General features: G+C 57.3%; 1 protein-coding gene across 4 annotated transcripts; it reads left to right on the top strand.

Moving 5' to 3' along the window:
- The first annotated feature begins 274 nt into the window (after window positions 1–274).
- LOC133101510 (chronophin) lies at window positions 275–21915 on the top strand. 4 transcript variants are annotated; one of them, XM_061206382.1, is made up of 18 exons: window positions 275–559; window positions 1717–1759; window positions 1991–2095; window positions 3239–3315; window positions 3608–3719; window positions 3811–3887; window positions 4390–4528; window positions 5092–5160; window positions 5311–5401; window positions 5813–5958; window positions 6689–6800; window positions 7169–7250; window positions 7342–7422; window positions 7936–8052; window positions 8600–8697; window positions 9032–9197; window positions 10222–10316; window positions 11743–12570. In XM_061206382.1, the coding sequence occupies exons 1-18, from the start codon at window positions 501–503 to the stop codon at window positions 12153–12155; spliced, it is 2082 nt and encodes a 693-aa protein (XP_061062365.1). In that variant the 5' UTR covers window positions 275–500; the 3' UTR covers window positions 12156–12570. The 4 variants fall into 4 exon arrangements, 3 of the variants coding, with proteins under 3 accessions (XP_061062365.1, XP_061062367.1, XP_061062366.1); XM_061206384.1 differs by lacking the exon at window positions 11743–12570 and adding an exon at window positions 20164–21504 and having other exon boundaries at window positions 280–559; XR_009702649.1 differs by lacking the exons at window positions 275–559; window positions 1717–1759; window positions 1991–2095; ... (13 more) ...; window positions 10222–10316; window positions 11743–12570 and adding exons at window positions 14932–15687; window positions 20164–20539; window positions 21696–21915.
- The last annotated feature ends 383 nt before the right edge of the window (window positions 21916–22298 follow it).

Below are 22298 nucleotides of genomic sequence, written 5' to 3'. Positions count from 1 at the left end.
CTCCTAAACATGGAACCCTGTTTTCCCTTTAAGAGGGTGCCAAGGTTATTTATACCCAGGGCTTGCAGGCCGGCGGGTGGGGCAGGAACCCAGGAAGCCGGGCAGGCGCGGTGGCAGGAACGGGCTTACCTGCTTCCCGCCACCGGGGCTGGGCGGGGCGGAGCGGGGAGGAGGGGCCGCGCGCACAACCTGTGGATCGCCAGGCGGCCGGCGGACCCACACTCGCCGGGACCGTGGGGGGGCGACCTTGGGGGGCCCGGAAGACGCGAAAGAGCGAGAAAACAAACTTGGAGAGAGGAGTGACCTGGGGGCCGGGGGCGGAGTCGCCAGCGGGGGAGGAGAGAGAGAGCAGCAGCGAGAGCGCGGCTGGCCCAGGAAGCGGAGAGCGCCGCCCACCCACCCGGGGCGAGAGAGGCAGCGCAGGCAGAGGCAGGCTGGGCCGGGGGCTGCCGGGCCCTCGACCCCCACCGTGACCCCGCGGCCCCCAGCCCGCCCCCAAGATGATGAAGAGGCAGCTGCATCGCATGCGGCAGCTGGCCCACACGGGCAGCTTGGGACGGTGAGTGTCAACCCCTTCCCTTCCAGTCCCATTCTCACCCGGCAGGACCCTAGGGGAGGTGGGAGGTCGGGGGGAGACTGAGGACAGCTGGACAGCCACCTTCTGACTGGCCACCTCTTTTCCTCCCCTCTGAATGCCACCCCCTCTCCCAGCCAGAGCAGGAGGGGCAGGCGCTGGCCTTTGGGGGAAGGGGCACCCCTACCCGTGATTGGAGGGTGGGTGGAGGATCAAGGATGCTGGGTCTTCTCTGTCTCCATGAGCCCCTGAGTGGACGGTCCTCCCTGGCCTCACTTGTCCCCTCTGTACAAGGGGGGACTGTTAACCATCTCTGGTTGCCTGCGGGGGAGGGACGGTCAGGGCCCCAGACCTTGCGGGAGCAGCAGAGATAGGGTCCTGGCAGTGATGGGAGGAGGGGCCGCCCCTGCCCTGCCCTGCGCCTCTTCCCGCCGCCCTCCAGCCCAGAGGCCTCCTTGCTTCTCTGTCTTGTTTCTGCTTTTCTCAGCCTCAGGTGGAAACATCCCCACGTTCCCACCACAGCCCCTGAGCTGGTGGTGTGGAGGGCGGAAATTTGGGGAGCTCCCAGGGCCTGTCTTCTCTCCTCTTCCCCCTGTGCTGGGAGTTTCTCATTCTCTGGGCTCAGGGGAGGGGACTGGGTGTCCACAGACCTGCTCTAGTCACACACTGGCGCAGATGCCTATATGAGCGTGGGCAGTCAGGCCACCTTGCTCTGAGCCTCAGTGTCCCCAGCGTGTCCCCGGGCAGGGGCCCAGGACCTGCCCACCACCACAGTCCAGAGTCCTTTGTGACCAACAGCCCAGGAGTCTGAGCTCGCACACTTCCTGTTCTTGGGGCAGCCCGGGCCTCCTCTCCCCAGGTCAGCAGAAGAGAGAGGCTCCCCCAGTCCCCGCTTCGGTTTCGGCCGCCCTCTCTCAGGACACAGCCCTGGGTGGAGGAGGAAAAAGCCCGGTATCCTATTCCCGCCCCCACGGAATGTGTTCCGACTGGGATGAGGCAGGCGGGCCACCCAGGGCGGCCTGACTGGGAGGAACACTGGAAGCAACTGGGGTTCAGGTGCCCCGTTTGCAGTGGGGGGGGGCAGGAGGAGGCGGGGGTTTCCTAACCTGGGCCAGCTCAGCAGAAGCTGTCTCCCCCTGCAGCACCCCGGAGACTGCCGAGTTCCTGGGGGAGGACCTGCAGCAGGTATGTGCCTGGGCCGGCAGCGGGTGGCAGGGCAGGCCCATGCAGGCTGTCAGCACAGGGCCAGGCAGGGATGCCATTGGGGGCCCGAGTTGAGTCATTCCCACGCTGTTGGCAATGGGGTCCCCAGGAGGAGGGAAGAGAAAGGTAGTTCCTGCTCTGGGGGAGAACAGGACAGTGGGGCGTGGGGAACAACAGCCCCCCACGATCCATAACCCCTGGACCCCCTCCCAGGTGGAGCAGCGACTGGAGCCGGCCAAGCGAGCAGCCCACAATGTCCACAAACGGCTGCAGGCCTGTCTGCAGGGCCAGAGCGGGGCGGACATGGACAAGCGGGTGGTGAGTGGGGGTCCCAGGGAGGAGGGGCCTGGGCAGGACACCTCTGTCCAGCGGGGCAGCGAGGTCGGGGCTGGGGTCTCCCCACTAGTCTGAGTTTCTGGCACCAAGGGGGTGGAGACTGCTCTGTCCCAAGGCTCCTCCGGCACCCCACTCATGAGATCCTATTTCTTCCCCATCCCCTTCTTGACGCCGCCCGCCTGCACCAATCTTCTGAGCCAAAGCCAGGCCTCTGACAGCACCTGAACCTCTCTGTCCAATCAGCACCCAGAGCAGGTGCTCACAACTGGGCAGTCTGTGAGGGCTTCCTGAAAGAAGTGGCATTTGAGCTGGATTTTGAGTGTTACTCTCTGGTGTTAACCAGCAGCCAGTATTTATGGACTGATTACTGCTAGTCTGTTACTAGGATATCTCCATGCATTGCCTCACTTAATGCTGAAAACAACCTTAGGAGGAGGCTGCCCTTATTAGCACTGTGTACTGAGGGGGAAACGGAGACAGAGAGGTAAAGTGACCCACTCAAGGTCACACAGCTAGTAAGAGGCAAAACTGAGATTCGAACTCTGGTCTCCCTGACCTAAGCTGGTGCTCTCTACAATGCTAGGTAGGAATGTGGGGGGCAAACTTGTAACTGGACAACAATTCCGTGTGGCCAGAGCAATAGGGAACCGTGGAGGGTTTTAAGCTCCGCAGGGGCTAGGTCAGCCACAGATGCCCTGCGGCAGGGGAGAGGGCCCACTCCGAGGTTGTGTTCCTGGCTTCTCCACCCTCCCTCTAACTGTGAACTGGGGCAAGCTCCATGCCCTCTGTTTTTAGTTCTCCATTCAGTGATGGGACTTGGTCCATCACTCCTTCCTCCCCAATCAAGTGGCTTCTGGGAGGGGGCAAGGGGGCCTCAGATGGGTGGGGGCTCTGTACAGGGTTATGGGGAGCCGTCACCTCCACCGTGCCTTGTCATCATCCTGCCTCTACTCTCACCTGTGTCCGTGGCCCTCCTGGGTTCCCGCCTCCCCTGTCCACGCCCAGGGCCTTGGTGGGGATTCTGCCCCCAGGAGACTCGCCATGTGCTCAGGCAGGGGCATGGAAGCAACCCAGTGGGCGAGCACATGCCCTCACGCTCACAGCCGGCCCCGCCCTTCCCTGCAGAAGAAGCTTCCCCTCATGGCTCTGTCCACCACGATGGCCGAGAGCTTCAAGGAGCTGGACCCCGATTCCAGCATGGGGTGAGCACGACAGGGACCTTGGCCCTCACCTGGAGATGCCAGGGAGGGATCTGGGTCAGGAGAGGGTCCCAGTCAGGGAGGGCATCCACGGTGGAAGGATGACCAGGCTGGGAACAGTGTCCAGGTCAGTGAGGGCGGCCAGACCTGCGCGGGCGTTGGGCTCAGTGAAGACGAAGGAGAGATAGAAGAGACGGGGGGTGATGGGGAGGGAGGAGGCCCCCCTCCCCGGTCTCTCCGGAGTGGGGTGAGGGGCTGTGGGGCCCGGCCCACTGGGTGCTGTGTTCATTCACAGGAAGGCCTTGGAGATGAGCTGTGCCATTCAGAACCAGCTTGCCCGCATCCTGGCCGAGCTTGAGATGACCCTGGAGCGGGACGTCCTGCAGCCGCTCAACAGGCTGAGTGAGGTGACCCTGCGCCCTCCCTCTGCCCCCAGCGTCCCCAGCCTCCAGCTCCCACCTCCGCAGCCCGCTGAACCCTTCCTGTGCCCGCCCCCAGGAGGAGCTGCCAGCCATCCTCAAGCACAAGAAAAGCCTGCAGAAGCTGGTGTCTGACTGGAACACACTCAAGAGCAGGTGGGAGCCACAGCCTCTAGGTGAGGTTCACGCCTACTTCAGCCTACGGATGTGGCCACAGAGCTTCGAGGCCCTTCCCCCACTAGGAGGACACTGCAGGGCCCACTGAATACAGTGTGTGTCCTTGTGCACACGCCTGGTCCTTAGGAAGACATATGGGGACAGTGCGTGTGAGGGTGCCTCTGTGCGTGTATGTGCATGTGCTTGTGCCAGCTGGGGTACCCCAAAGCCCGGGATAGCCATAAGCAATCCTCCAAGATCCCTGGATGGCGGGCGGGGCCCCGCCCTCCACTTTGGAGGTGCGTGGCCCTGATCACCAAGCCCACCACCAGGGGGTGCGCCAGAGCACTCTGCCCAGGGTGGGCAGAGACCCAAGGCCAGTTTAGCTCTGGGATTTGCATCTATAAATTCCGGAATCCTATGTGGTCAGGCCTATGGAGGGGCTCTTGGCTCTGGACATGCGATGGGGACGGTAACCTCCCCACCTTGGGATCATCCCCAGGCTCAGTCAGGCAGCTAAGAACTCAGGCAGTGGTCAGGGCCTGGGTGGCGGCCCGGGCAGTTACACCACCACAGCCAACAAGGTGGAGATGCTGAAGGAGGAGGAGGAGGAGCTGAAGAGGAAGGTGGAGCAGTGCAAGGTGAGGGCACTTGGGGCTTCCTGAGTGTGTGGTGGTGGCAGGGGTGGGTGCTGTCCCCATTTCTCAGATGACAAAACTGAAGCTCAGAGAGGTGACGTGACTTGCCCCAGGCCACATAGCTAGGAAGCAGCAGAGCCGGGATTTGAACCCAGGCTGTCAGGCTCCAAGGTCTGTGTACTTAGCCATTACCTCGTAGCCACTTCTGTCTATACCATGCGCATAACACCTGGGAGGCAGAGACGCCTGTTCACCAGAATCTCAGTGTGTTTGCTAAGTGAGTGAATGAATGAATGAATGAAGGATGGGTGAACAAATGAGTGGTGAGTAACACAAGGCACAGTGCTGAGGATGTAGGGACACAGAGAAGAGGACTAGAAGCTGTAAAAGCCCCTCAAGAGTTCAAAGGGGTCCCTGCGGGCTGGCCCCAGGAGCAAACCGTAAGCAGAGAGAGGAGAGCTGGTTGTGACCCTCCCCGTACAGCTTGGGCAAGTTGCTATTCCCTCCAAGCTTCCCCGCTGGGCCCCAGCCTCGCTGGTATAAGCCCTGCCCTCTCTGTCCCCAAGGACGAGTACTTGGCCGATCTGTACCACTTTGCCACCAAGGAGGACACCTATGCCAACTACTTCATCCACGTGAGTCCAAGACCAGGCTCCTGCCACCCGGAGCTCAGGGGCCACTGAGACCCCCTGCGAGATGGTGGGAGGGAGGGGTCTGCGTTTGTGGCCTCTGGGGGAGGCTCAGCTTCCCTCACTTCCCCCGGGGGTGCCCCCTTGTCTCCATAGCTCATGGAGATTCAGGCCGATTACCATCGCAAGTCTCTGAGCTCGCTGGACACGGCCCTGGCTGAGCTGAGGGAGAACCACAGCCAAACAGGTGGGGACACAGGCAGGCCCCGACCCCCACCCTGCTTGGGGCACATTAAGAAGCTTGCACTCCATCACGAAAGGCAGCAGGGAGCCAGGGATGAGTTCTGAGCAGGGGAGCGCTCAATTAGATTTGCGATGAAGAGATTGCTCCGGCTGCTGCGTGGAGGATGGAATGAAGGGGCAGCACTGGAACCCTGTTAGGAGGCAGAAGGGAGGTGACGGTGGCCCGGACTGGGGTGGGGGCAGTGGAGGTGGGCGGATTCAAGAGATGTGTTGGATGACTTCAGGATGTGTTGCATGGGTGGTCAGGAGGGAGGTGGTAGCCCCTTGAGAATGTCTGGGGATGCCCCTGTCTGCCCTGACCTGGATGCTCAGAGGTGGGAGGACCCTGGGCCGCTGATCTGTCTCGTCCCTGCAGACCCCTCCCCCTCGATGATGGCCGCCCCCTTCTCCAGGGTGTATGGGGTGCCTCTGGGAACCCACCTGCGAGAGCTGGGCCGGGACATCGCCCTGCCCATCGAGGCCTGCGTCATGATGCTGCTTTCTGAGGGCATGAAGGAAGAGGTGGGACTCACTGGGGTGGGTGGGGAAGGAGCACCAGGGCCCTCACTCAGTCCCACACCTCCTACACGCTGCCCGTGCTGGGACCTGTAATCTCACCATTAGCGTACAGGTGCCGGGAGAAGGCGTGGCCTCCTGCTGCTGAACTGATACCACCTCCCACTTAACGATGCTCACGTGGGCCGGGCACTGTGCCATCAGCGCTTTGCGCTCCTTGTTCCATTGGATTATCCCAATAACCCTTGGGGGGAGCCCTCATTGGCTCCATTTTGCAAGGGGGCGGCAGAGGCCAGCAGGTGAGAAGGTGGCGGTGAAGCCGGAGACTCCACGTGAGTCACAGCCACATGCTGCCCTCATCCGTCCTTTGCAACTCGGTCGTGCTAGTGTATCGGCTGCTTTCCTGAGGACAGACCCTTAGGAGGTGGACCACACCCAAAGACAGACCTAGGCTTCAGGACAGTCCTGCTGGGCCTCCTATCTCCCTTTCACTCCTAACCAGACTCCTGTCTCCCCACGACTTTTCTGAGCTCCTCCCAGACTTCCCGTTTTGCTCAGAATCTTAGACCTTGAGAGTCGAGAGGAACCACAAATACAGTGGTGTTCACTCTGCCCACCAGCCCAGTGGGGCCCCCAAGGCCTACTCCAGGCCATGAGTGGGCCAGGGCCTCCCAACTGGGGTGTCCTGCCCCGCCCACCCCTCCATGATCCCCACCTGCCCCCTCTCGCACCTCAGGGCCTCTTCCGTCTGGCCGCCGGGGCCTCAGTGCTGAAGCGCCTCAAGCAGACAATGGCCTCAGACCCCTGCAGCCTGCAGGAGTTCTGCTCTGACCCCCACGCTGTGGCAGGTACCTGCTCTGAGGAGCCCTGGGTGGAGAGCCTTCCCCCCAAATCCCTTCCCTGAAGCTGCCTGAAATGATCCCATGATAGTTTGGCTTAAGGCCTGATAATCTGCCAAGAAGACATCTGAGGAGACATAGGAGTCCTTAATGTTGAGGTCCATGGTGAGCCCCCTGAAACGTGTGTATGTTTTTCTGCGGACAAGATCACTAGGCTTCATCATTTTCTCAAAAGGGCCCGTGGCCCAAAGAAATGATCAGACCTAGACACGTTAGTGTGAACAAGGGCTAAAGGTTCCTAACATGGAGAGAGCTGAGAACTGGGGGTAAAGTTGGGGGCTTGGGGGACTGCATCTGAGCCCCCGCCACCACTCCAGGTGCCCTCAAGTCCTACCTGCGGGAGCTGCCGGAGCCCCTGATGACCTTTGACCTCTATGATGACTGGATGAGGGCAGCCAGGTGAGGATGGGGGTGGGGCCGGTGCTGGGGAGGACGAGGCTGCAGAGGGGCCACTCAGGGCAGGCTCACCAGGTCTCTCCCCCATCCACAGCCTGAAGGAGCCAGGAGCCCGCCTGGAGGCCCTCCAGGAGGTGTGCAGCCGCCTGACCCGTGAGAACCTCAGCAACCTCAGGTGAGCCCCCAGCCCACACCCGGGCCTCCCCAAGCCAAGGCCCAGCTGCCACTTCTGGGCCGTGGGCTGGTGTCCTTGTCCTAAGCAATATTTCTGAACATACCACTTTGATGTATTAACTGTATTTTTTTATACTAGACGTCGAACTGAACACATACCTTGAACCTTGAAGCCACACCACCCGGCTTTAAATCCCACCTCTGCCACTATGTGGTCCTAGGCTAGCAATTTAACTCTCTGTGCCTCAGCACCCTCGTGTGGAAGACTTGGAGCATAACAGTCCTTACTCTGTAGGGTGGCTGGGAGGTTCTCGACTTAGTGCCTGACACGTAGGTGGTGTTCAGTAGGTCAGCTAATGTAACTAGTAAAAATTTTCCTAAATGTCCTGTGTGGTGTCTTTGCCACTCTTTGGCAATCCCAGGCTGGAGAAGTCTCAGGTCTTGGGGGGCATCCATGGGTGTTCATGGCCCAAGATGCCCTGCCCCTGGTCCAAGTCCCCCTCCCACGCCCCAGGTACCTGATGAAGTTCCTGGCACGGCTGGCCGAGGAGCAGGAGGTGAACAAGATGACACCCAGCAACATCGCCATTGTCCTGGGGCCCAACCTGCTGTGGCCCCCTGAGAAAGAAGGGTGAGTGGCCACAGGTTGGGGGGAAGGTGGCAGTCCCCTCCCCCCCCAACATCTGCTGCTTATTTTTCCCCTGGGCCTCAGTTTCGCCATCCTTGGAGTAGGTTGAGCAGCTCCAATTTTCAAGGCTGCTGTGAGGAGCAGCCAAAGGGATCATGGACCCCATGGGGCTTTGGAGATAGGCATTCTGGGTAAAGGCAGTAATGGGGTGCTTGGTGGCCTGTTACGGGGAGCTAGGAGCCCAGGGATATGATTCTAGCGCCCCCGCCGCCCCCCACCTTCCAGAGATGGGCCTGAGGAAGTCACTCTGGACCTTCATTTCCTCATCTGTAAATTGGAGAGAAACTAGACAAACATTGAGGATTTTTGCTTTGGGAATTAGATGAGATAATAAACGGAGAAATGTTTTGTAAACTGTAAAGTGCTGTTTTATGTGAGGGGTTGTTATTCACCTGATCCTTGTGTCTCCAGTGCCCAGCACAGGGCCAGAGAGTTGGGGTCACTAGACTTTGCTAAATGATGACTCACTTTCACTTTCTTTTTGTCCCAGGGACCTGGCCCAGCTGGACGCAGCCTCCGTCTCATCCATCCAGGTGGTGGGCATGGTCGAGGCTCTGATACAGAATGCAGACACCCTCTTCCCTGGAGGTAAAGCTCCCGCCTTTGTGAACGTGTCCCTTTTTGTGCCTTCATCTGCCCAGCTTGGTGCCCTCCAGACTCAGCTTCAGTCCCTGGCAACCCTGCAAACTCACCACGAGGCCTGGAGGAAATGGCTTCTCCACTCTGAGCCTCAGTTTCTCATCTGTAAAATGGGGATGATGATGCCTGCTTCGTGGGATTGTTGTGAGGCCCACCTGGGAGTGGGAAGGCGAAACATGGTCCAGACAACATCAGGGGAAAGGGAAAGTGGTCCCGACACCGGCTGAGGCGGGGAGGCCTGCGGAAGCTCTGTAAGTTCATATCTGCTCCCTTCTGTCTGCAGATATCAACTTCAACGTGTCGGGCCTGTTCTCAGGGCCTGCACCCCAGGACAAGGTCAGCGACAGGCCGGCTTCTGAGGAGCTTCCATCGATTGCCACGCCCACCCCGGCCGCTGTACCAGCTCCAGCTTCAGCCCCTGCCCCAGTCTCGGTGGCTCTCAAGGAAAGGTAAGGACTGACGGGTATGAATGGCCCCTGTCCTGGCCTCGAGATGCCCAGCCTGAGGCACCATCTCTCAGGGTGTCCAGTAGCATTTTAGGAAATATAATTATTATATTTTCATCCCAAATACCAGGTTTTCCAGTTTGGACTGGGTAGGATAGAGACCTCAGAGGCATATTCTTCTCAATCTCTGATGTGTTCCCTTCTGTGTTATATGGTTCTTTACTGAGCACCTACTATGTGCCAGGCACTGTTTCAGACCCTGGAGATTTAGGGAACTAGGGAACTGATCATTTTGGAATGTGTAAATTCTGTACCTTCCAGTCTTCTCTTTGGTCCTTTAAATTGGAAGGTTTAACATGGTGCCATGTTGCCTCCGTACCCAGCGGGTATTGATCAGTTATCACAGACTGCTGGGGCCCAAACCATGAATTTCCTCAGATGAGCAAGACAGACAAATGCTGCCCTTAGAGCTCGCATTCCAGGGAGTGAGGAGACAGAATCAACCAGAACACTGATGAAGGCACAGTATAATGTCAGGCGGTGATGTGTGCTACCAAGGACAGTAGAACAGGGTCGGGGGGTCGAGTAGAGAACAGGAGTCAGGCAAGGGAGGCTCAGGAAAGGCCTCCCCAAGGAGTAGCCAATGGAGCAGAGCCAGGAATGAACCCTGGCCTCCTCCCCTGCTTCTCATCCGTTCTCTGGCTTCTAGTGGCCGGAACATCCCGTAAAGATCACATGGGGACTAAGAGCTGAGATACAGGGGAGGCCCTTCTTTCTACCCCACATCTTGGCCACATGAGGGACCTCAGACACTGCCGCAGTGTCACACAGCAGCCAGGGCTCAGTGGATACAAACTCTGGCTCATGCCAGAAGCATCTTATCAGATCCCAGGCCCAGCCACAAAGTGGTGGAGAACAACTCCTGGGAGGACCCAAACTCAGCCTGTTGGCTGGGAATCTCCCCAGGAGTCCAGGAGTCCTCTGGGAGATGGCCAAGGCTGACCCTAACCCTCTCCTTCCCTCGCAGGGCAGAGTCTGAGGCACCCCCCAGACCAGCCTCCCCCAAGGTCAGTAGGAGCTCCCTGGAGGCAGCCGCCCCAACAGAGGACATGGTTCGGAGGAGTGAGTTGGCTGTGGGAGGAGAAGGGGGGCAGAGGGTGGGCAGGGAAAGGGGGCGGGCAATCCCAGACTGTCCCATGTTTTCAGACAGCCAGGGGAGACCAGGAATCCAGGTGGCTAAGGGCCCAGCTTTGCTGCCGGACACTCTGGGTTCAGATTCCAGCTCTGTGACGTTGGGCAGGTGACTTCACCTGTCTGTGCCTCAGCTTCCTCCTCTGTGTAATGGGACAATAACTGCACCTGCCTTGTAGGGCTATTTGGAGAATTAAATGGTGCTGCCTGGCCCACACCCAGCACACAGTAAATGCTCGATAAAGGTCAGCGATTGAGTGTTGGGGGCGGTGGAGTTCAGTCCCTCAAGAAGACCAGGGATCACAGAGTGAAGAGGGAGGATGGGGTCTTCAAAAGACAGCGAAGGAGGGCGGTGGCGGTGCTGGTGGTTTGGTAGCCTCCTTCTGAGCCCCTTTGGTGCACTCACCTGTTCAGGTGGCCTAAAGCCAGGCAGGTGAGAAGGCTGAGGGTTCAGGTGGAGAGTCAGCCAGGGTAACTAGGACACTTGGGACACCCAGCCCAGGAGGCTCTAGAGTTTTCCACCTGGATGGGAGTAGGTGGGGCAGCGTCAGGAGCCTCTGGACCAGCAGGAGCTAGCAGGTCGCACACGGATCTTCTTACAGGAGGGGGCTTCTAGCCGCCTTTCCTGGATGGGGTGCAAGCAGGATGTGTGCTCACTGGAGCACAAGTCAAAGGACGGTCACAGCATCACCTGCGCTGGTCCTCACGTCAGCCCTGGGAGGTCAAGGCTGTCATCTTATCTCACCGATGAAGAAACTGAGGCTCCCGGGGGGCAAGTGATTTGCCCAGGTCCTCCAGTGGGTGGAGACAGAGCTAGGACCAGGGTCCAGATGTCCTGCCCCACCTAGCCCCTCGGCTGCCTTGTGAGGTTGGACTGTGCAGGGAGATCTGAGCGCTGGGGTGGGGCAGTTCCGGTGGGATTCTGAGAGGAGGTGAGGAGGACCCAGGTGGCAGGTGGAACAGGCAGCAGTTCTTTATTCAGCAACTCTGTACTGAACACCTACACTGTGCTAGCCAGCTGGACTTCAGCTGGCCTCGCTTAGTTTACATTCTAGTCAGGGAGACAAGCAATAATCGAGCAAAATTAAAACTGACAAGATCATTTCAGAGGGCAAGAAGTCCCGTGAAGAAAATACGACTGGAAAATATGCCAGTAACTGGGGCAGGGCGGGGGAGGGGCACTCTAGCTGAGGACAGACGTGGACCGAGGCCCGAATGGTGAGCAGCCAGCGTGGAAACTGTTCCCGGCAGAGTGAACGGCAGATACAGCAGATTCAGAGATCCCAAGGTGGCGTCGAGCTTGGGGATTTGCCGCAGGCAGTGTAAACGCCTAACCGCCCCTCTCCTTCCTCCACAGCCAAGCGCCCAGCGCCGGCCAGGCCCACCATGCCGCCCCCCCAGGTCTCCAGCACCCGCAGCTCCCCTCCAGCCCCACCCCCGCCCCCTGGCTCTGGCAGCCCTGTGACCCCCCGGGCTCTGCCCCGCCGTCTGGTTGGCAGCAGCCTCCGGGCCCCCACGGTGCCACCCCCGTTGCCCCCCACTGCCCCTCAGCCTGCCCGGCGCCAGAGCCGGCCTCCACCAGCCTCCCCCAGCCCGGCCTCCCCGGGGCCAGCCTCCCTCATCCCAGTCTCTCTGAGCGCACCTGCCGATGTGGACCTGGGGGCGGCCGCAGAGGAGGGAGGGGCCCCTGAGGCTGCAGGCAGGGCCCCCACTCCCCCAGTTATCCCCCCTCAGCCCCGGCCCAGGAGCCTCGCCTCAGAGACAGACTGAGCCGGCGGCTTCTCCCCGATAGCCCTCAGCATCCCCTCCTCCCCACCTTGTCCTCCCAGGACACAGCCTTCACCCCTCCCAAGGGGGTGAGGGCCTCCAGCCTTTGCCTACAAGTGCCTCGGTGTCCGCTGGGTCGGCCCTCACGGCAAGGAGGACTCAGGACAGTCCTCCACTTCCATACCTCTTACTCTTGGATCCACCCTGGGCTTGGGGGCGCCCCTCAGCCAACTCCCCACTCTCTGGCAGGGTCCCAGGGGAGCCGCCGGAAGGAAGGAGAGGCTTGCCTGCTCCTACAGGACTTTTATTTTTCTCTTGCCAACATATTTTTTTGTAAGGCTGGTAAATAAATTATTTTGGACAAAACTGGAGCAGCTGCCCAAATGATAGTTTTATTTTCTGTTCTTGAAATAAAGAAGCCACTTTGATAAAGGGGAAAAAATTACCTGTTCTTTGCCTCCTTTCTTTTTTCCTGTCTGAAATAATAACAGCCAACATTTTAAGCGCTTACTCTGTGCTACACATTGTGCTTTTCTATGCATGATTTCCATTTAATCCTCTTCCAGGGAAGTAAATCCCATTACCTCTTACAGGTGAGGAGACTGAAGCTCAGAAAATGACCAAGGTCACATGGCAAGTGAGGCATGGACCTGGCCCAGGTCTGCCTGATTCCAGAGCCTGGATCTGTCCCTCACATCCTGAGCAATTTATTTAACTTCTTGGAGTTTCCTTCATCTGTGAAAACATTTAACAACTTCCACCACAGAAATGTTGGTTTGAGGATTAAAAGAGACACACTTGTAAAGACCAAGGCACCGCCCTTGCACACAGAAGTGCCCTATAAGTGATGACTGCTGTTGCTGTTTCCCCCAACCTGTGGTGTTCTCTGCTCCTGGAGAAGGCAGGGAAGCCTCCCCTGTGGAGCAGGGATGGATCTGTCCTCAAATATTCCCTGAGGCTGCTCTGTGCCAGACTCTGGGCTAGGTCCCAACTCAGCCCTATGCCCTAGGAGCTCCTGGGAACGGACGGGCAGGAGAACTGACAATTAGAATCAAGTGTCATGGGGGTTCCCTGACGGTCCAGTGGTTAGGACTTCACGCTTTCACTGCCGAGCGCGCAGGTTCAATCCCTGCTTGGGGAACTGAGATCCCGTAAGCCGCGTGGCAAGGCCAAAAAAAAAGAAAAAGAATCAAGTGTCATGGCACTGGGAACCCATGTTAGCCCACTTAGGGGCAAGCCAGTTAACCCAGACTGGTGTGTGTGCGTGTGTGTGTGTGTATGTGTGTGTGTGTTTATGTGTGTAGGGTGGACGTCAAGAAGGCTTCCTGGAGGAGGTGATATTGATGGGGAGTCTTTCAGGAGCTGGCCAGCTAAAAAAGGGAAGAAGGAAGAACATTCCAAGCAAAGGAGACCACCTATGCAAAGGCCAGGAGCAAAGGCCCAGGGCACTGAAGAACAGAAAATATCAGCCTCAGAGCCTGAGTGACAGGGTGTGGCTTTTCCCAGGTCTTTGAAGCTCCAGTTGCTCCCAGGGGGTCAGACACGTCTTCAGAACCTTCTCAGAGGTTGGCAGACAACCTCAGAGTTGTGACACATTCCTCCCCAAGTGGGGACCTAGGCAGCTGGGTCCCATCACTGCCCTGGGCAACTGGCTACTGCTGCTCTGTCTCCTTCCCGCTCCAGGGTCCTCGGGTGACAGGCTGCCTCTAGCCCAGTGCCTCTCCACTCTGGCCTCACAGTAGAATCCCTGGGTAATTAAAAAAGCAAAGAAATTTTGAAATGCCGGGTCTCACCCAAAACAATTAAACTAGGATTTCTGGGATCCTGCCACACATTGGTATTTTTAAAAAACGTTTCTCAAAAGTCATGGAACTGGACTTTCCTGGTGGCGCAGTGGTTAAGAATCCGCCTGCCAATGCGGGGGACACGGGTTTGAGCCCTGGTCCGGGAAGATCCCACATGCTGCAGAGCAACTAAGCCTGTGCACCACAACTACTGAGCCTGCGCTCTAGAGCCCGCAAGCCACAACTACTGAGCCTGTGTGCCACAGCTACTGAAGCCTGCGCGCCTAGAGCCCGTGTTCCCCAACAAAGAGAAGCCACCTCAATGAGAAGCCCGTGCACGGCAAGGAAGAGTAGCCCCCACTTGCCGCAACTAGAGAAAGCCCACGTACAGCAACGAAGACCCAAAGCAGCCAAAAATAAATAACTAAAATAAATAAATATATTTTTAAAAAGTCATGGAACTGTACATTTAAGATCTACACATCTTACTGTATGTAAATTATATCTCAAAAAAAAAAAAAATCTTTCCCCTGGGGACTCCCCTGCACAGCCAGAGTGGAGAACCACTGGTCTAGACCAAGGGCTCCAGCGTCCGAGAGGACACCGTGTGCCTCTCTCCCCAACACACCCACACTCTTCTCAGGACTTCGCTCGGAACTGGTGTGATCACGGTTCAGAGGGCAATGAGATTTGACCCAAAGATAACATCTCCTATAGCATCTGTTTTCCTCCTAGCAACCAGCTGTCTTAAGCTTCTGATTGGCTGGGGAACGCGGAGCCGGCCATATTTTCTACTTGTAACTCCTTATTGGTCAAAAGGAGCGTCAGTCTCTCAGCCTCCCATCCCTGCAAGAGGCTAGTTAGGGCTGAAGCTCAGCGACTACTGGCCCAGCGGAACTAAGGGGCGTGACGAAGGACCAGGCTAGGCCGTCATTGGTCCCTTTCCCTCGGTGGCGGCTGCGATTCCGCCCTTTTCTCCAGGTTCCCTTAGCTCGCGGCCCAGCGCCTCCCCGAGATTCTAGCCCCCATTGGCTGCGGGCCAGGCCGTGACCCCGCCCCCTGGCCCTTCCGGAGCGCCGATTGGCAGGTGCCGGGAACCAGCCAGATGCGGAAGAGCGCGCCGTGCTCGCGGAAAGAGAGCGGTGCGGCGCGAGCGTGCGGGCCGCTAGCCGGCTGCATGGCTCGCTGCGAACGGCTGCGCGGCGCGGCCCTGCGCGACGTGCTGGGCCGGGCGCAGGGGGTCCTTTTCGATTGCGACGGGGTGCTGTGGAACGGCGAGCGCGCCGTGCCGGGCGCCCCAGAGCTGCTGGAGCGGCTGGCGCGGGCTGGCAAGGCGGCGCTGTTCGTGAGCAACAACAGCCGGCGCGCGCGGCCCGAGCTGGCCCTCCGCTTCGCGCGCCTCGGCTTCGGGGGCCTGCGCGCCGAGCAGCTCTTCAGCTCCGCGCTGTGCGCCGCGCGCTTGCTGCGCCAGCGCCTGCTCGGGCCGCCGGACGCGCAGGGCGCGGTGTTCGTGGTGGGGGGCGAGGGGCTGCGGGCCGAGCTGCGCGCCGCGGGGCTGCGTCTGGCGGGGGACCCCGACGAGGACCCGGGCTCGGCCCCGCGCGTGCGCGCCGTGCTGGTGGGCTACGACGAGCACTTCTCCTTCGCCAAGCTGAGCGAGGCCTGCGCGCACCTGCGCGACCCCGACTGCCTGCTGGTGGCCACCGACCGCGACCCGTGGCACCCGCTCAGCGACGGCAGCCGGACTCCCGGTGAGCGCGGGGCTGGCGGGGAAACTGATCTAGGGGGCGGCCTGCGCTTATCCCTCCACTCCTGGGAGTGGGGTGGGGAAGGGGCGTCTTCAGGTGACAGGTGGGGAACAGGAGGGATGTGAGGGCGGTCCCCACCCAGCAAGAGCCCAGGATGATTGCATGTCCACATGTGGTAATTCTTGCAGCCGTCACCCTGTGAGGGGCAGCAGTGGGGTCCCGGTTTGACAGATGAGAAAACTGAGGCCCATTGTGGCTCAAGGAGTTGCAGGCGGAATCCAGGGCCCCGACTCCCAATCCTAGCCTTTCTGAACCAGCCTCAAGGGCTCTTGTCATTTTCCCCACCCGCCATCGGGGTGAGGTCGGAGAGTTGGGGACAAAGCCTGGAAGGATTCCCACCCCCGTTGGAGGTTTGGAACAGGCGTTTCTAGCGCAGGTTGAAGGCAGGTGTGTGGGGAGCACAGAAGGTGGATGGAGTTTGACCTGAGTTCCAGTTCCAGCTCCAGGGCTCTGTAATCTTGTGAAGTTACGTAACCTTTGAGCATCTCTGCCCTGGGTGTAAAATGGGAATAGTAACCATGACAGTTTCGCTGAGGAGAGAGTGATCAGGATGAGTGCCTGCTACACAGTAGGTGCTCAGATGATGTAAATTGTATCCAAGACCTCTCCTATTACAGAGCTTTATGAAGCACCTTGGTGTCTGTTATTTAGTTTCAGAATTACTCTGGAGATGGAAGTTATTGTCCCATTTCCCAGTTAAACTGAGGCTAAGAGAAGGGAAGTGAGCCACCGAAGAGCAAGAGGATCTGAACTTGGGTCTTGAGGCCACCTTACCCCCAACCTCTAAACCCCACCCCCTCCATCCAAGGCACTCTTCACTGCTGTCATTTGGGAATTCAGATCTGCAGAGAAAGCAGGAGCAAGTGAGGCTCCTACATCTTGGAGGGTTCAAGTTAGACAAGAGCAGGTGGTAGCAGAGGCTAACTGACAGTAGTGAGTGTGTGTGTGGACAACGAGTCAATAAGCTGAGGGCAGGGACAGATCTCCATTGCTCACTCCCTGCTGGCCGCTGACTCGATTGATACCGAATCCTAGGAGGGCAGGGTGGAATCGATTGAGGAGTAGACACAGTATTAAGATGGGTGGCAGGGAGGTCCTAGAGCTGAGGAGATCTGGGAAAGCTTCCTGGAAGAGGCATCTTGCAGGACAGGGCACTAGGGAATGGAACAGGGCTTGAGCCATGGCAGAACCAGTTCCAGGCTGAGAATCTTATAGTTCTAGGCCTGTCTTAGCTTTGCTGCATGACCACTTCAGTCTCAGTTTCCCCATAAATCCAAGGTGAGGGCGCTGGTCAGGGCTCCCAGCTGCAGTAGCTCATGCCCTAGGCCATGCTATGCAAAGTGAGTTTCTTTGGAGGCCTCAAAGCTCAGGTTAAGGTTGTGGGTTCAGAAGCTCCTCCAGGGGCTCAGGAAGGATGGTGTGGAGGAGCTGGGGAGAGACCAGGCCCTGCCCACGTGTGCCCCTTGGGTCTCAGCACCCACCTGGCTTTGCCCGCCGGCTCTGCTGGTCATTCCCACAGCCAAGAGGGGGAGACAGAGCTTAACAAATAGAGCGCTGCTGTCCTGTTTGAGCACAACTGAATCATGCAGCTTTGAAAGTGGAATAAAAACACTAATAAAGGCCCCAATATGCATAAAATCTGAAATAATGCTAATCTCACCCCAGTTCCCCCTCTGCAGTCCCTATGGGTCTTCTAAATTGTGTGTTTACCTATTTACCACGTGGCAGCCACTTGAGCTGGCAAGTAGAAATGCCTGTTGTTTTAGGAATACGTCACCAGCAAAACATATGCCAGCCTTGGATGACAGGATGTTGAGAAGAGTGGGATGTAGTGGTCTGAGGACAGAGTTACGTTCATAGACTCCCCTGCTTGGATGCTCGCTCACCCAGGGTACGGATCCTAGTTTCATTCACTGCTTTATTCCCAGTGCCTAACACAGTGCCTGGCATATAGTTGGGCCTCAGTAATATTGGCTGAGTGAGTGAGGTGGGACATGGGGGGCCAAGAGGGATCGGCTCCGACCTGGTAGGAAAGGAAGATGCTGGGACTTCCCTGGTGGCTCAGTGGTCAAGAATCTGCCTGCCAATGCAGGGGACACGGGTTCAAGCCCTGGTCCGGGAAGATCCCACATGCTGCGGAGCAACTAAGCCCGTGCACCACAACTGCTGAGCCTGCGCTGTGGAGCCCGCGAGCCACAACTACTGAACCCGGGTGCCACAACTGCTGAGGCCCACGCGCCTGGAGCCTGTGCTCTGCAACGGGAGAGGCCACCGCAACAAGAGGCCTGCACACAGCAATGAAGAGTAGCCCCTGCTCGCTGCAACTAGAGAAAGCCCCCGTGCAGCAACGAAGACCCAACACAGCCAAAAATAAATAAATTTATTTTAAAAAGGAAAGGAATATGCTGACAGAGCTACCATTCTTTTTTTTTTTTTTTAATATTTTTTATTTATTTATTTATTTATTTTGGCTGCGCCAGGTCTTAGTTGCAGCATGCAGGATCTTTAGTTGCGGCATGCGAACTCTTAGTTGCAGCATGCATGCGGGATCTAGTTCCCCGACTAGGGATTGAACCCAGGCCCCCTGTATTGAAAGCATGGAGTCTTACCCACTGGACCACCAGGGAAGTCCCCAGAGCTACCATTCTTGAGCTGAGAAAATCACTTTGGGGTGACACAGTTGAGCCCTTCCCATCCTGGAAGGAATTTCTAACTAACAGGGCAAATGGCTTTTCTTCCCTACCCAGTTCTCAGGAAGACAAGCAGGCAAGTTCTAGGTCAGAGGTCAGGGAGACCTTCCCAACAGGGTTGCTCTGGGCCAGCTCTGCCTTGATCCTAAGGAAGTTCCTCCTCCTCATCAGGGGGCCGCAGGGCTGAGGATTCTTCCTGTTTGTGCACCTTCTGTGTCTTCGGCTTAATCAAGTTGAGTGTCATCCCCTGTGAGAAGGGAGACAGGAGGCCCAGAGCATTCGGGGTCAGACCAGTGGAGTACTGAGGTCTAGTAACTGGAAGAGTCTTGATTTATGCCTTTTCCCAATTTCTGTGGAGTAAGTACTTCCCCCAGTGTGGCTGATTTCAGCCTACCAACGTGAAGTCACTTCTCATCATGGCGTTGGGAAGATATGTACACACCATTCTGTAATATTTCCATCATTAGGATGCAGGTAACCTCAAGAGCACAGATAATGGTAAAATAATTAGGAAGTGATGAGTTTTGAGAATTTATTACCTTTGTTTTAAACATAGTTCACTTGATTGTTAAGTTTATGTAAGTTGACTTTTAATAGTGGCTTTGTTTAACCACCAACTCATTTCAGAATTCCTGAAAATGAAACATTCAGCACTCCCAAGCCAGTACAAGCTGGCCCTGCACGTGTCTGGGGCAGACCTACCTGAATGCATATCCTTTATCTGCCACTTATTAAGCTGTGCAACCCTGGACAAGTTACTTAACGACACTGAACATCAGCTTTCTCATCTGTAAAATGGGCGTTCTTGAGCTCCCACACAGCCCCTGGCACTTTAGAATGTGCTCATCATTAGTGTGAAGGTAGAACATTCTGGCACAAAGATGTACCACTGAGACGGGCACAGTGGACTCATTGTGTGGGACAGGATGGTACTGGGCTGGGAATTAGCCTTTTCTAAACAGTCCTCCTATTGTTAAACACTTGGGTGCGTTCCACAATTTTGCTTATTATAGTTACTGAGGCCACGGACATCTTCAAGCATGTAGCTGTTTGTCTCCAGTTTGAATTCTCGCCTTGTGATCACTTTCCCAGTGGAGGCTGACTGGGTCAGAGGTGCGAACATTTCTGTGCCCTGCTGTGTTCCAAACGGGCTGTGCCAGTTTCCGATGCCAGGAGCACACATTCTTGTAGCAATGACCACAACTGCTGTTTGTTAAGGGCTTTTCTGTTTCCAAAGCATTTGCCCCTGTCGTGCTCACAGCACCTTTTTGAAGGTAGGCATTACTTGGATCCCCCTTTCCAGTGAGTCTAGGGAAACTCAGAGAGGTTGGCTTGCCCAAAGGCGTGTGGCTGCCTGGGTAAAATTGTGAACCGCACGCAGGGCTGACTGAGCCAGGCCCGATTACATGCAGTGGCTCGTTCAGGCCTTACAATAACCACGTGAGATACTGCCATTGATATCCCCATACAAGAGATGGGAAAACTGAGGCACAGGGAGGTTAAATAACCTGCCCAAGAAAGCTGGAGATGGGGTGTGAATGCAGGCATCTGGTTGCAGAGTCTGTGCCCTTAACCCCTACACTATGACTTGGAAGCAGGTGGCCTTTTAACTCATTTCAGTGCCTAATTTGACCCCCGTGCCAAGCTGCCTCGATGGTAATTCCAGTTTCCGGGCTTGGATACTTTCCCCGCTGCCATCCGCACTGACCGAGTCTCCATGTCCCTGCAGGCACCGGGAGCCTGGCTGCCGCCGTAGAGACAGCCTCAGGCCGCCAGGCCCTGGTGGTGGGCAAGCCCAGCCCCTACATGTTCGAGTGCATCACAGAGCACTTCAGCGTGGATCCCAGCCGCATACTTATGGTGGGCGACCGCCTGGAGACCGACATCCTCTTCGGCCACCGCTGTGGCATGACCACCGTGCTCACGCTCACAGGCGTCTCCTGTCTGGAGGAGGCCCAGGCCTACCTGGCAGCCGGCCAGCACGACCTCGTGCCCCATTACTATGTGGAGAGCATCGCGGACATGATGGAGGGGTTGGAGGACTGAGCCCACCTGACCAGCAACTGCAGCTGCAACCCTTGCTCACCCTGTTCCTGTAGATGGAGGTGATGGGCCAAGAGCTGCATTAAGGGCTACCAGCTCCCTGGCCCCAGTTTCTACCCTGGTGGGGCTGGAACCCAGGGAAGATGTCAGGGCCCTCGGACCCCCTTCCAGCAGTGGCTGGGCACTCTGCTGTCCCAGAAGCTGCCCCCTCCCTGCCACTGGTTTACCCTGGCCTGACCCAGCCAGGTGGCCTTATATCCTGCCCTGTGACCTCCACTTGTTTAAATCTGGGCCCTGCTACCTTGTGAGGACTTCCCCCAACTCTGAGCACTTAATCCCCTACCTCCTCCCTGGGGCCTCTAGGGCTCTACCTGCTCCTGGGTCCTGGCCCTGGGTTCCTATTGACCAATCAGAGGTCTAGGTAGCCAAGAATCATTATTGTCCTGAGCCCTGAATGGACCGATCAGAAGGCTAAGTGATAGTGACTCGTTGCTCTTGGGTCTTGAGTGGACCAATTGGGAGCCTAAGCGACAATGACCCTTTCTTGTCCTAGGTCCGGGGTAGACCAATCAGGACCCTAGGTAATAATGACCCATTAGTCTCTTGGATCCTGAATAGAACAATCCAGAAGTCTGAGAGACAGCGGCCTCTTGACAATCTGGGTCTGACTGGACCAGCCAGGGGTCCAGATTTCTGTTCATAAATAAGGGTCCAAGTGCTGAAGACACCCCTCCTCCACAAAGGGGGCCACTTGGTGGCTCTGGGGGCTTCTGTAGCTGAGAGCCCCACCCCTCCCTGATCATGGTACCAGACCAGTGCTGACGGTGGTCACAGCTTGGGAGGGGGGCTTTTGTGGCCCGCCCCCCGTGCTGTCAGTGTTTGCTGTGCCACTTCTCCCCTGTGCCCACCCCCAGCTATTTATTATTGCGTGCCAGTGATGGTGGGGATGGGGCTGGGCCTTCCCTGCCACCTCCACCCCTGTTGTAACCAGTCCTCCCGTACTTAATAAAGTGCGAGTGGGAGTGTCTGTGGGTTGAAGTCTGTGTCCAGGGTAGGGCGGGGGGAGGAGCCCCTGCCTGAGCCTGCTCTCCCCGGAACTGGCCCACCCGCTTTGTGAAATGATTCACCCCAGTTCCAGAGTATTCTCTGTGTGCAGTGGTACCTTAGCACAATAGCACTTTATGCCTCACTGAGTCTTTATATACCAATCTGTTTCAGTCCTTCAGAAAATCCAGCAAGCTTGCATTACTCATCCCACTTTACTCCTTGGGGAATGAGCATCATAAAGGTGATGTTGAGTTAAACGTGAGGGCACACACCTAGAAAGTGTGATCACCTGCGGCAGGATCTGAACTTGTGTTGGCTGACTCCGGGAGGCTGCAGCCCCTCTCTGTAGAGACTGAGGTGGGAGACCGGTCCTCACCCTCCAGGAGCTCAGGTGAGATGCTGCGCACCCCTCTCCATTTCAGGCATCCTTCACACCTGGGCTGCTGCTGTGAATGTCTGCCCTGCTGGCCTCGAGCATCCCCAGTGCCTTCTGCAGAGCAGGTGCCCATCTGTGAGCTGGCTGAGGGTAGGACTTCGAGGTCTGGAAAATTCTCTTCAGTATGATTCTTCTGGGGAAGAGGGAGTACTTGACTGAGCTTGGCTGCATCAGGAAGTGGGAGCAAATGTGCTCTTGTGGAGACTTCTGGTTGTGACAGACTTGGCTCAACCTGGCTAAGGCATAAGAGAGTTTATTGGCTGCCCCATGAGGTGGTCCAGCACCCTCCGGGTGCATCCCTCTCATCCTCTCACTCTTCTGGGCTTTGGGTGTGAAAG

The sequence above is a fragment of the Eubalaena glacialis genome, chromosome 11, assembly GCF_028564815.1.
Source record: "Eubalaena glacialis isolate mEubGla1 chromosome 11, mEubGla1.1.hap2.+ XY, whole genome shotgun sequence".
Taxonomy (NCBI): domain Eukaryota; kingdom Metazoa; phylum Chordata; class Mammalia; order Artiodactyla; family Balaenidae; genus Eubalaena; species Eubalaena glacialis.
This window is presented reverse-complemented; position numbering and strand designations above follow the sequence as displayed.

Bases quoted from the DNA above. Each gene is read 5' to 3' on its own strand.
- LOC133101510 (XM_061206382.1), top strand. From the start codon at position 501: ATGATGAAGAGGCAGCTGCATCGCATGCGGCAGCTGGCCCACACGGGC. The intron at 7,251-7,341 runs GTGAGGATGGGG...CCCCATCCACAG, and splicing joins GACTGGATGAGGGCAGCCAG to CCTGAAGGAGCCAGGAGCCC. The intron at 8,053-8,599 runs GTGAGTGGCCAC...TTTTTGTCCCAG, and splicing joins TGGCCCCCTGAGAAAGAAGG to GGACCTGGCCCAGCTGGACG.